Here is a 13,848-nt window from a genome sequence, read left to right on the forward strand (position 1 = left end):
CTAATAATTTTTTAATACTATTAGTTTGTGATACATAATATATTATTTTTTCTGCCATAATAACTAACTTTTTTCTGTACCCCTAAACAACCTATCGTGTACCCCTAGGGGTACGCGTACCACAGGTTGGGAATCGCTGTACTAAGTGATTAAAATATATTAGCTCCAAAAATAACAAGTTAAAACAATTACATTAATTTAATATTATAAACTAATAATAAAAATGTTAAATATTTCTCTGAAAAAATCTTACTTCTTTATAATTTAAAATATTATTTCATTCACTTACAAAAGCTGGACCACTACCACTCAATCCACCAATTGCATCCATTTGGTCCTCATGAATTTCTTCACATAAACCAACAGTTTCTAATAACTTCTTAATCATTTTAACAACAGATTCAGATATAGAAGCCCCTCTTGAAATAGCACAAGCTCCAGCAAGAACTGATGATGATACATTTGGCATGGAACGTATTATTTTAGTCTGAGGAGGAGTGTTCTAAAAAATCAAAATCTTTGAAATTATTAAACGTATCTAAATATCATTAAAATTAAGTTTATTTGAAAATACCTCTTCTAAATATTTAATAGTTTTTCCACTAATAACTGATACTATTATATGACTTCTTTTCCAATAACTATAAAGCTGCTCCAGTACAACTTGTGTAAGATGTGGTTTGACACAAAGAAAGATAATTGTACAATTAACAAGAACATCATAATTTGAATGAGTCACATTGCAATTCATTTCCTGAAAGTATAAATTAATATAACATTCATATATACTGAAACATATCAATTAAAGCAGTGATGAACAATCATTTCTGGATGTGGGTTGCAAGTGAACTTCATATGCTTCTGACAGACCACATGCAGTTTTTTCTTATGGAGTTACAAGCTTTAACCTTCTTAGTACCAACATACACTATGCCAATATATTAGATATTAAAATAATATGCACTAACAATATGCAAATTGGTAATATATAGTTTATTCTCATTTTTTTACTGATAGAGTTTAGTTTCAATGTTCTCCATCATGAAAATCAACTTAATTAGGGTTATGTAATGGCATGAGGCAAAAAATGAAAAATAAAATTATATTGCCAAAGCCCCTGGGGCTGCATATTAGAACCTCACGGGCTGTATGTGTGCCATATGTTGTTCATCACTGAATTAAAGAATTTCTATAATTTCTGCAGTTAATGTAAAAATAATGTCCCTATACATAATATATACAGTCAATAACAGTTTCTTTTAATAAATTTGTGTATTAATAAAATTTAATAATGCATCATCATTGTCATCATCATCATATTGTCATTCCATTAAATCTAATGACAAATAATAAATAATTTTATAAATTTTATTAAANAACACTTATTTTTCTTATAAAAAACAAGTCTTATTTAAAAAAAAAATTTTTCTTTTTCAATTTTATTACATTTAACAGGTTAAATGTTAAACTAATAGTGTTATATGCTATAAATGCAATAATGTTATTGTAACCTTTTACATTTCATCAAGAGTTTCATATGTTTTAATAGTTTAATTTTGTAATGCATCATCAATTAGTTTTAGAATTTTGTTGTGAGTCAATGATTTTAATCTTTATTCAAACCATTAATGTTCTTTTGTTTTAACTTGTAAGTGGAGTTTAAAAATCAACAAATAAATCACTCCCTTTCAAGTTATCTTTGAAACACAAAATTATTATACATTCTTAATCATAAAAAGAAGTACAATAGAATTCCTTACCAAAGCAGTTTGAGCTGCATATTTAATAGCAATTGATTTTGGAATACCCATCTTAACTGCACCATCAGCCATACTTTGAATGATAGTAAAAATCTAAGAAAAAAATGAGTATTTAATTAATATCAATATTTGAAGTCTTTGCTTTTCTTTTAAAATTTAAGATAATAAATGTAGTTTAATCCTACATTTATTAAAACATCCTCATAATTTCATATTGGAACAATTAACATTAGAATAGTTCCAAAATTAAAACATAAATTAAGTAAAATAGAAAATAAAGAAAAATATGGAAATGGATAATATAGTGTACAGATTACAATGTATTTGCCAAAATCCTGTATGTTACTTTGCAAGAGACAAAATTCAAAATTAGGTTTACAGAACATATTACAGCTATACAACAAAACTAAAAAGCCTGCAACTACATTAGCTTATAACACAGTTGTAATATAATAATAATAAAAGAAACTGCCATACTAAAATAATATGCATTAAGAAGGAAATGCTGGTACATATAAAATTTATTAATATTAGGAATGAAATGAATTCATGACAACTTGAATTTGAATAAATATTAGCATAAATACAGGTATACCTCAACTTATGTCGTTTCGAGTTACATTGTTCCCGATTATACGTTATTTGTCAAAAAAGTATATGGAAAAATAAAAATCAAGTTTAAGTCATTTTATTCAACTTTACGTCTGTCCGCCACAAATATTGAAGTCGTAATATCACTAGAAAAGCGTTTAAAGCACATAAAATCATATTAAAATATATACAAGTATGTACTGTATTTACAGNGAAAACACCAATAATGAGTACTTAAAGACCGCTAAATAAGACGACAACACAGAAACACAGATGTTTTCATGTTTCGTTCTCTAGGATTTATATTAACATTTACTGTAAATGTACATATTTTTAAATGATTTTATGTGCTTTAACGCTTTTCTAGTGATATTATGACTTCAATATTTGTGGTGGATGGACGTAAAAAATAAAATGACTTAAACTTGATTTTTATTTTTCCATATACTTTTTTGACAAACGATGTATAATCGAGAACGATGTAACTTGAGATATACCTGTACTTTGTTTTTAATTAATTTCAAAATTTATATATAAAATTAAAATTTTTATCAAACAAACACAGTAAAACCTTGATTTAACAGACTAATTTGGGTAAGGAGCCAAAAGTCAAAGCTAAAAGTCAGTTATGCACTAAAGTAGGTTTTCTGAGTGCATGTTAAAAAATTGACAAATTAGTTTATTTGCATTTACTTTTGTAGATACACTTGTATAATTCAAATTAAGTATGCATGAGAAGTTTAATTTCACAGAAAAGTTTTCTATATATATTATTGCATATACACTCACCATAGTTCTGAGACTAGTAAACATGTATACAATCTAAATTAAAATAAATAAACAAATCTTTTTTGAATATGATTTATCCATCTGCTTCTATTCCAATTTTCTTCTTTTTTAAATTTCAATATGCAACCAGTTCAGACACTTATTTTCTAGGAATTATCACATCCATAGACATCTGGGCTTAGTCTCAAGTTTTTCATGTTGTACTCGAATTGACGTCATTCAACTCACTTGTGTTACTATGACTCACATAATCAGTAGTCTCAAGTTAAACCTGTCGAGTGAACTCGAAAAGCGAGAGGAAATATGTCATACTTGGTTTCATATGCCGTTAAGCATGATGGGATTATTTACAATGCATCTGGGTTTGCGACTATAATGATTCGACAAATCAACTTAACTGTAACAAGTTTTAAACAAATCCACATGAATTAGTTTGCACATGTTAGTTAATTTTGTGTTACAGTGATATAGGCCACATAAAGAAAATGGAGATCTCCAATGCTTTTAAAAAAATCAGTGATGAACAGAAATAAATATCAGTCACATACATTGAAAACAATAAGAAAATGAATTCTGGAAAATTTGACAATGAGTTTACTAGAAAAAAACAATTAGATATGTGGAAAGAATTAGTTCAAAAATTAAATATGAGCTTTAGAGCAAAAAAGTCTGTTGTGGAATGGAAAAAAATAAGTATTTTAATTTAATCCTTTCTTCAGTTTTCTTCCTTTATCTGATTCTTAAACTGTTCAATGAACTTAACACTTCTGATCAATAAATAATTTTAATATAATGTCTATGCTTTTAATAATTTATACATATAATTTACTATAATTTTAATTCTCTTTTTTGATGAATTAGATACTTCTTTTCATTTTTGGAAAAATTTGCTGTATAATAATTTTATCAAATAAAATTTTTTTATTAGTGCTGGCTTGACATGAAGAGAAATGCAAAAGAGATGGCATTGAGAATAAAAAACAGTAGAGAAAAGACTGGGGGTGGTAAAGAATCGAATGAAAAGTTATCTTCTTTATAAGAAAGAATTTTTTTCTATAATGATATATATAGTGGTTTTGGGGCAACAAAATTCTGTGGAATCAGAAGTTGAAGAATTTTCAAACATATTGCAGACTGAGGTGAATAATAATCTTAAAATTTAAAATGAATAAAGAATAACATGTTTTAAAAAATGTTATACTTCATTATTTTTCTGTATAGAATGGACAGTATTAAATAATAAGTTTTTGAAATTTCTATCAGTACAGTACTACTACTATCTCTGTTCATATTTTAAAAATGTAATTTATTATTATAATAGGAATCTATAGCACTGCCAGAAATTGAAAGTATCATTGTGATAGGAATATATTTTATTTCTGATTCTGAAAAGGGTTAGTATGCATCAAAATAAATAATCTCAAATACAAAGTAATTATAACACAAAAATTTGTTATGGTTTTCAAATGTTTTCAATTTATCTAACAGATAGTGAAAATACAGGTTTATCAAAAGGAGTGTGAGTGTAAGTAAATTTTTAAAATATTTTCAAATTACTTCATTAAAGCAACTGTAGCATTAATTATAAGAACTGAATTTATAGAATCTGTTATAAATGAACTGCATAGTATTAAGTCATATTAATATACAAAGTTATAAGATTTAGTGTAAAAGAATTAATTTTATAGTCAGCATGTACAAAGACTAAGTTTTCCATGTGAATTTATGTTTTGTAGTAAAAAGAAGAAAAAGAAAACACATTTCCGCTGAACAATAATTAAGTGAAGCAAAGAAAAGAACAGATTCATTTATTCAACTAGAACAGGAAAAAATTAAATTGAAGAAAAAAGAACTGGAGTTGAGGGAGAAAGAACTTTCCATATCTGAGGAAAACAGAGACTCACTTTAAAAAATTGCAACAGCATTAACCACTATTTTTGATATATTATCCCAAAATAATTTATAATATTTGAGAAAATATATTATTTTTATGTATATGTTTAGAATAATTATTTATTTTCAAATTAAATTTGTTTTTCAGGTACTGATTTTTCTGTTCTTCTTTATATCTGAATATTCTTGAAAAAGACAGGCTCTTAACAGGTGTGTGTGTATATACACACATACACACACAATTTATTAGTATACATGTTACTATGAAAGACATATCTGGCAATGTTCAGATTCTTTGGTGAATGTCAGCATTCACACAGTCATTTCGTGTATGTACAAAATATTTGCTAAATATCATTATTTCTCACTTACACTGGCAAATGTCAACATTCATCATGCACTGATGGTGAATGTTGAATAAAAATATTTTTATTACATTAAGACAAAAATGCAACTTTTTAATATGTCAAGATAAGAGAAAACTTAAGTAACAGCACATAAATTGTTGAACCTAAAATGAATGGTACATTCTTAATCAGAAAAGAAAAATAATACACAATAGTAAACTTACACATATATTATGTGATTGACATTATACAATCTTATTTATTGCAACAACTTAACTGTTATGACATTTTGAATTGCACAAGAATCCCTTGCTTTTACAACTGCATTTATTCGTGGAACACTTCTTTTTGCAATGACAGCATGCATAGCCTTGCCCTCCACTTTTTGAATTATCTGCAGCTGCTTCTCTCAGCAATATTTCTTGAGAAGAAATCTTATCTACGGAAAGTAACTTTTCTTTACAAATTACGAACTGATTACAGGTATAAAGCTGCTTGAGATAAAGAGACAAGATGGCATAGAATTTGGGAGAGGAGATGGAGAAGAATGGACACCCTGGATAGAGAGAAGTGGAGAAGACAGATTAAAGATACACTGACCCCATATAAACATAGGAAAAGTCAAAGACAAGATTCTGCCTAAATCTTTCAGTTATATGCTAGACCAGTGTTTTTCAACCTTCTTGAATATGCGACCCCTTTACAAGTTAAAAATTTCTGGCGACCCCCAGGGCCATATTAAATCTATATCAGTGATTTTAAAAACTACATATTTAATTTTCTTTCTGTTGAGACCTAAATATCGATCGAAAAACCAATTGTTCTGTAAAATAAACAGGCACAGCCTTCTCACTGAAATTCTAGTTGTTTTTATTGTAGTGTAGGACCTACAAACACTTGTCTTTTTCTTATACCTGCGACCCCCTTGGGGGTCGCACCCTACAGGTTGAAAAACACTGTGCTAGACTATTGCCCTAATTTAATTTACAACTTTTGCTATGCTATTTGCTTTTTTCAAGCTTGTAACAGTGAATGACCCGCTCATATTTTGCAATCCTTGTTTGATGTCCTGTTGTTTGAGAACCATACCAAAATTATGAAATTACCAAAATTTTCATTAAAAGCAATTAATACTTTCAATCTCAGCTTTATATTCAATGGCTGGATAGCCAAGTGGTTAAGGTGGCAACCCACTAATTTAAACCCGTGGCAGATCAAAAATCCCTGAGAAGTTTTTTAGGGGAGATCTGTCCCCTATGTTTGGTCCTGTCCCTCACCACATGGCCAAACCCATAATGGGCTTGCTAAAAAAATCCTCTTAGCACCCATACAGTAGAGTTAAAAAAAATATGCAAACTCATACTTTGCATGTAGGAACTTTACATGAACCAATTTCACTGTGAAGAGAAATTGTGATATATAACAGATTTTATTTTCATACGATAATTACAAGTACTTTAAATTTATTTTTTATTAAAATTTATCGTGAGACATCTTGAAATATATTCAACTAAATTAAAAAGTTACGTTGCATTTTCAGATTTTGATTCATCATTTCGAAATTGTGGGCATATTGCCTAATAAAGGACGTGTAACACAGCGAGGTAAGCAAACCAATGGTATAATCCGTTTAAAATGAAATGGCTATCATTGGCTTGTTTATCCAGTTGTATTAAAGACGCTTTTTATCAGGCGATGCGCCCTCTGAAACGATCACTTCCCTGTGAGACACTGTACAGTACATATTTAAATGTCAAAACTTATTTACCAGATTTTAATATTCCATTGGCTAATGCATAAGCCATTTTTCCTGAACCAATAAATCCGACATTGCCTTCATATTCTTCCATTTTACTGGAAGAATCCCGAACCTATTTTAATACAATTATAACCAAGAATTGAAATGACACGAGCGTCTTCTTCTTCTCAGTTTATATGGAGCGTTTAGCTGCAGGAACACATTTAGCTGGGTGAAAACCGACTGCAACGCCTCTAGCGAAATATATCCAGTGATCCTGTTAACAAAAAATTAGGAAAGAAGCCATGTTTTGTTTCATTCAATTCAAAATTCATGCTATAATAATCCATATTGAAACTTATAAAAAAATTTTACCTTTATTATATACGAACGAAGAATATATCTATTTTTACTATTTTCATACCTTTCACTTAAACCATTTTAATATAATTTGAAAGAAATTAGATGAAAACAATCGATTTTCTTCCAATATGCTTTGTTTATCGGGTATAAACACTACTTTGTCTTCTTTTACTTCAATCAAATTTTTAATTAAACTCGTTTACATATACAATTACTGGAATATACGCCAAATGCGTTTTGTTTCTTTTAAAAACTTCTTCCAAAATAATAATATAAATATAGGAATCGAGTTGCTAAATTATTGTATATGATAAATTATACGTTGATAAATTTAAAAGTTTTAGTCAAATAATTGTCTATAAAACTTTAATATAGTTCTCAAGTGTTAATTAAAAAGTACTGTAAAATGCAAGTTAAAAAATGCATTAAGTCAAAGGAAATTTAACATTGTTTCAATTAGCTGGGCTGAAGACAAAAAATAAAAAACACGATATAAAATAAAAAATAGAGACGAGAAATTACTGTATAGCAGTGCTTTCCAACTTTTTTACTCATGTGACACTAATGATGTATGCAGGTATTCATATAGTACTTCACCGAAAGATATCAAAGGCTTGCATGCATTTGCAATATTCATTTTTAATTTTAATGATTAACATTAATGCTAATTTGAAAATAATATTCTATTTATATTTTACAAAAGACATCTTTGTACAATAAATGTATTTTCAGGGTTTAAGATTTGGTTTTAAAATTCCACGATATCTCTTTTGGAACTTTCATGTTTTCCCCAGACTTTCGATATTCGTAAGGTCAATGACAATTATAGATAACATTTCTTTATCTGACAGTCCTTACGATATTTAGCAGATCTGTCTAAAACATGTACCGGTACAGATAAACTTTTCCAATTTTTCTTTCCAGTGTTTAAATTCTGTCGAATAAGCATTAATTAAAAATCATTATTTCTTTTAAGCACTATACTCGAATTGGTAAATATTAATAAATATGTTAATTTAAGATGAATATACAGTAACCACAATAAAAAGTAATAGGCCTACAATTAATTGAAAATTACCATTTTCAGAGCTAAATTGATATTTCTCTAAAGTCAAGTTGTAATTCATGTTCAAAAATAAGACAAGCCTTTAATAAGTCACGAAAAAGAAATGTATTGTTACGTCGAAGTCTTAATTTTCTACTTAATGAATCATCAAACAACTGATGCTGAAAAATGTTTATTAAACAACGTTTTCGACCCAATATGACAGGTTACTTAATTTTCTACTTATAACATTGCTCTCTTTTTTTTACAAAATCTCTTTTATATGAGCATTTATTTCTGTATTTTTGTGTTTCTCAACTATACAAAAACGAAAATCTTTTATCGCAGACATCATAAATTTCATTATAATTAATTATTTATTTTTCTTAAAACTTAGGTCGTTTAATTTGATGAACTTTTCTTAAATGAACATCATATCAGGATTTTTGTTTTTTACAATTTGGAGATTGCACTCCGAGCAGGCAACGATTTTTATCATGTTATTTCTTTCAAATTATATTAATTAAAACTAGAAATTTTCCATCAAGATGACGGAATATTTTTATGAGAAAATAGGGATTGAAGAATTGAGAAGAGCTGCAAGTCGAGCTTGACGTTGTGATGCTGTTTCTGCAGCCCTTGACAAAACCATTCTCATTTGATGTTGCTCGGGTCGGACTTCACGGCCTTCGAAAGTCTCGGTTGTTCTTATTCTTTTAGATCTAGAATTTTTAAAACACTTAAAACATTTTCATCAAATGAAAATCAAATGAAATTTCAATCAAATGAAAATCAAATGAAAATCAAATGAAATTTTTAAAACACTTAAAACATTTTCATCAAATGAAAATTGGCCTTCGAAAGTCTCGGTTGTTCTTNCTCCCAACCTGTATGCTGTCGGAGTGCCTCAGGTGTGTTGTGGAAATATTAAATATATTTTTAAAATTTTGAATTAGCTCTTTTTTCTCTTTTTAAAATTTCATTTATCTTTCATCTTTTTACCACTGGCCAATTAAAGAGAGAAGGAGGTATTCACTAAAATGCCAATTGTTTCAAAATTTGCAGCATTAGCATACCACTCACAAAAATTGCATACATCTATGCATATGCTGGTGTACCAACTCTTTGGAGCTTATATAAATGTTGTGGCTTACCAGCTTAAAGATCAATACTAGCTCTTTACACATTGTTTCAAACAGTCTTTTTATTTTAATTGTATATTTGTAAAATTGTGAGTTGTCTTGGTAAGTTTAATTTCCATATTATCAAAATTTTTTAAAATCAATTGCAATTTATTTTAAACTTTAAACATTTTTATTTTAAAAATTATGGCGTGTTGCAGGAATTTTATTTGCTCTTTAAATATGAAATCGGCCAAAATCACCTTAATCGGAGATGAAACTAGCTAAAGGGAAAATTTGACTGCTTTTTCTATACAAATTTCTCTTGTAGCCTGAGAGGTAAAAAGATTTTTGTCTCCAGATATATAGAAATAAATTTTCAGAGCTTAAAGAGTCAAATTCAAAGTGTGCTGCTAATCCAAAAATGTTGGGAAACACTGAGATACATAATGAAAATATTTGATTGTTTATGTTCAACAGATTTTTTTTAAATAAAAAGTGCTTTTATTTCAAAAGCAGGATTTAATATAGTAAATACAATGTTATAATTAGTGATGGAATGATACCAAAATTTCTCTAGATTCCAATACAATTTCTGATTCTGTTGAATACAGTACATCCTGAAGTTTTTTGTTTAGATAAATTAACGAATTACATTACAAGCAGAGAACATTCATTAATTAATAACATCAAGCTGAGGAATGGAAAACGATTGGGAAATCCAGAATCAATCTTTCAAAACAAACATGAAAATTCTCCATTTATAAGTGGATACACATGCTTTTATTGTGTACAACAAAATAAATATGTAATCTTATTTTGGATAAAGTTAATATTGCAACACTACCCTCAAAGAAATTACAACTAATTAATTCACTTTTACTGGAAAACTATCCCGTCATGTCATGTTGGGTTGCCATCTTTGGAAACTGCCTCTTTCTGCAGGGAAAGGAAGATAAATGAGAAGATGCATTTTTTAAGCTTCTCTCAATGGGCATACTTTGTAAATGATTTAACTCCATCATATTTAATTAATACTAAATGGGGTTTGGAAAATGAGCTGAACAAATATCATCACCACAAGTTAACCAATTTTTGAATTCATTCACTTGAGCCATGAATATCTAGACAGACTCATCTTAAAAAATCAATTTTTAAAACTCAAAATGGCATTAAACAGCGCAAACAAATATTTACTCAGAATTGCATAAATCTCATTTGAAAATTTAAAGTATTAAAGCACATCTGTGTATCATCATAAGTAAGTACTCAATCATTCATTCACATGGCATCCTCTTTTACAGAGGGTTGCAGTTAATGGACAGTTCTTCTCCACTCTTCATGGTTGTAGGCTTTTCCAAAGCTTGAACCAGTCCATTTTTTGATTTTGTACTGCCACATTAGCCTAGGTCTTCCCTTTCTCCATCTACCCTCCACCATTCCTTGAAATGCAATTTACATCAGTTCCCAAGGATCCTATTATTATATGCCCAGCATATGCTGTTTTTCTTCTCTGGATGCTGACCATCAAGTTTCTTTCTATTCCAAATCTACTCCTAACCTCCTCATTGGTTATTCTATCTATCCAACTAATTCTTTCCATTCTTCTAAGACACCACATCTCAAAGGAATTTAATAAACCATCACTAATACTAAGGCAGTAAGCCACAATATTTCATACAATGGTGATTTCAGTGTCAAAGATTGGAAACAAATAATATTTACTAAAATATAAAGTTTCGTCTATAATTTCGTATCTTCTATTATCAGGACTTATTATACTGGATTTACAGATAATACTACAAAGTTTTACAAAAAACAATTTTTTATTTTATTTAATATACCTGTATACAGGTATATTAAATAAAACATTGTAGCATTATCTGTAAAGCCAGTATAATAAGTCCTGATAATAGAAGATACAAAATTATAGACGAAAATTTATATTTTAGTAAGAAAAAGGACATTGAGGCATTTTAATTAAACAAATAATATTTATTTGCCAGCAGAAATTTAATTGTGATTGATTTTTTTTTTAAATTATTGGCTAAAGTGTTTTATATTTGGAAGACAAAAAGTGACATATATCTGAATGAGCAGTATAACAAGAAATGATATACAGCTACTATATTGTATAGAATTAGATCAAACAAAAAATACAAATTAAGTTTTAAAAAACTCACTATATGGGGTATTTATTTGAAATCTTTAGACTATGATTCTTGTTTTTGGTTTAATTATCACAATAAAGTCAATTGAATTCTTGTCTATTACTCCTTTCTTGGTTACTAATTCATGTTTTGAGTCTCTGGTCACATAAATAAGGGATTCAAAATATGAATTATTAACCAAGAAAGGAGTAATAGGCAAGAATTCAATTGACTTTATTGTGGATTGTATATTTTAGGAGATATATAAGGCATTAATAATTTCATGTAATAATTTACTATGCATGTGTAAAAGAGTATATTTGCATTAAATATTTTATTGTAGATGTTTGACATCAAAAAATGGATACTAATTTACATTTATATTTGAAAATCTGGATGGGTCCATCTAAGTTAGTCCAGATTTTCAATACTTCACTGCAGTTATAAAGAAAAAAAAATAGTAAATTAGAATTTCAAATAAATGTATCAAATTGTTTTGATTAAATATCAAAACAATTTGATACATTTATTTGAAATTTAATTGAAGACAAAGAATTTTAAGTTTAAAATTTTTTGTCTTCATTTAGAAAAATTATAAATAGTTAAAATACTGGATATGAAAATTTGACAAACCTGAAATTTCTGTAAATTATTCATAGTTGGTGCACTAGCCCAAATGTTTTCACTTTGTATTAAACCTGCAAAAAACTTTAACACATGTTAAACAAATTTTTTAAAATTAAATATTAAATTTTAGAGTTTCATGTCATTTCATACAATTATTTAGTACTGTATATTATTTTTATTAGTGTTATTTAGAAAAAAATAAGTAATGATATGCTGATAGTTCAAGGTGTCTGAAATGTAATATAAAATGTTTTTCAAGATTAGGTTCCTCTCATTATCAACATAAGTTTCAATTTTAAGATGTCCATCAGTATGAGTTGTTGAGGAGAGGTTTTTACTCAAGGTTAAACCAACACTAAGTAAACTGGTAATATATAGTTTATTCTTTTCATTGCTTTAATTTGAACGTTCTTCATTAATGATTAGGATTGTAGGGAAAAACTGATAAATAAAATTTGCTTTACTAAAGCCCTGGGGACCACAAATTAGTACCTCACAGATTATGGGTTGTCATAACTGGAACAGACTATGACAAAAGAGTTAATCACTTATTTTATATTTTAATAGATTAACAAAGTCATAATCTGCTGTCTTAAAAAAATCATGTCTTAAAATTATTCATAAAATAATTTTATGAATAAAAATACAATGTTTTGACAAATGGCTTTGTTTTTTAAAACTCATTTTCAGGTGCATTAACATTATGAATGTAATACATATGCATTCCAATCATGGCATAATCATAAACAAATTATTTATTTATTAAATAAACATATTGCTGAATTTTAAAGGCTTTTGAACATTTATTAAACAATAAATCCCAATATGAAATGTAGGGTTTTATAATTTTATTTCAATTTTCAAATATTAAAAAATAATAATAAATTGAAATGTTATTACAGGTATACATCGCCTTACGTCGATAATTGGTTCTAGGAGAGGTGACTTAAGTCAAAAAACAATGTAAGTCAAATTTACTTGTCACTAGGCTAATCCACAAATAACCATTTCCAGTTCAGTATTATTATTTTAGTTCTGTATTATGTTCTGTATTCTGTTTAAATGCATTTTTAATAATATATGGTTAATAAGAATCTATTTTAAGCTTACAAACAAATAAATTTTAGTTTTTAATATAGTACAGAAAAAAAAGGAATCTAAATTTACGAATACATGTACATATAGTACATACTTGTAAATGTACATGTTTACAATTTGGTGATGTTTATAGTACATTATGGACTCTTTATTTGTGAATGTGGTTTCTCTAAGACATTATAAAATAAGATGATTTTTTAAGGTTAAGTAACAAATACAGTTATTAAAATTACCTTGCAATAGTAGAAAATAAACTAATATATTAAATTTATATTATATAAATTTAATAAATTATTTAATATTAAATTAGTATTAAATTAAATTTA

At 27.6% G+C, this 13,848-nt stretch overlaps 1 protein-coding gene across 1 annotated transcript in view; it reads right to left on the reverse strand.

Annotated features, from left to right (window-relative positions):
* Positions 1-13,848, reverse strand: part of LOC111631652 (pyrroline-5-carboxylate reductase 3-like) — a 38,871-nt gene that overhangs the window by 18,031 nt on the left and 6,992 nt on the right. Inside the window, exons 2-4 of the mRNA XM_023375950.1 lie at positions 12,431-12,495; positions 575-754; positions 290-502 (exon numbers count right to left, since the gene is read on the reverse strand). Of these exons, the coding sequence (XP_023231718.1) occupies positions 290-502; positions 575-754; positions 12,431-12,495 (458 nt within the window). The remainder of the gene's footprint in view (positions 1-289; positions 503-574; positions 755-12,430; positions 12,496-13,848) is intronic.

This window comes from Centruroides sculpturatus, unplaced genomic scaffold (assembly GCF_000671375.1).
Source record: "Centruroides sculpturatus isolate CEXI.00-Female unplaced genomic scaffold, Cexi_2.0 scaffold762, whole genome shotgun sequence".
NCBI lineage: Eukaryota > Metazoa > Arthropoda > Arachnida > Scorpiones > Buthidae > Centruroides > Centruroides sculpturatus.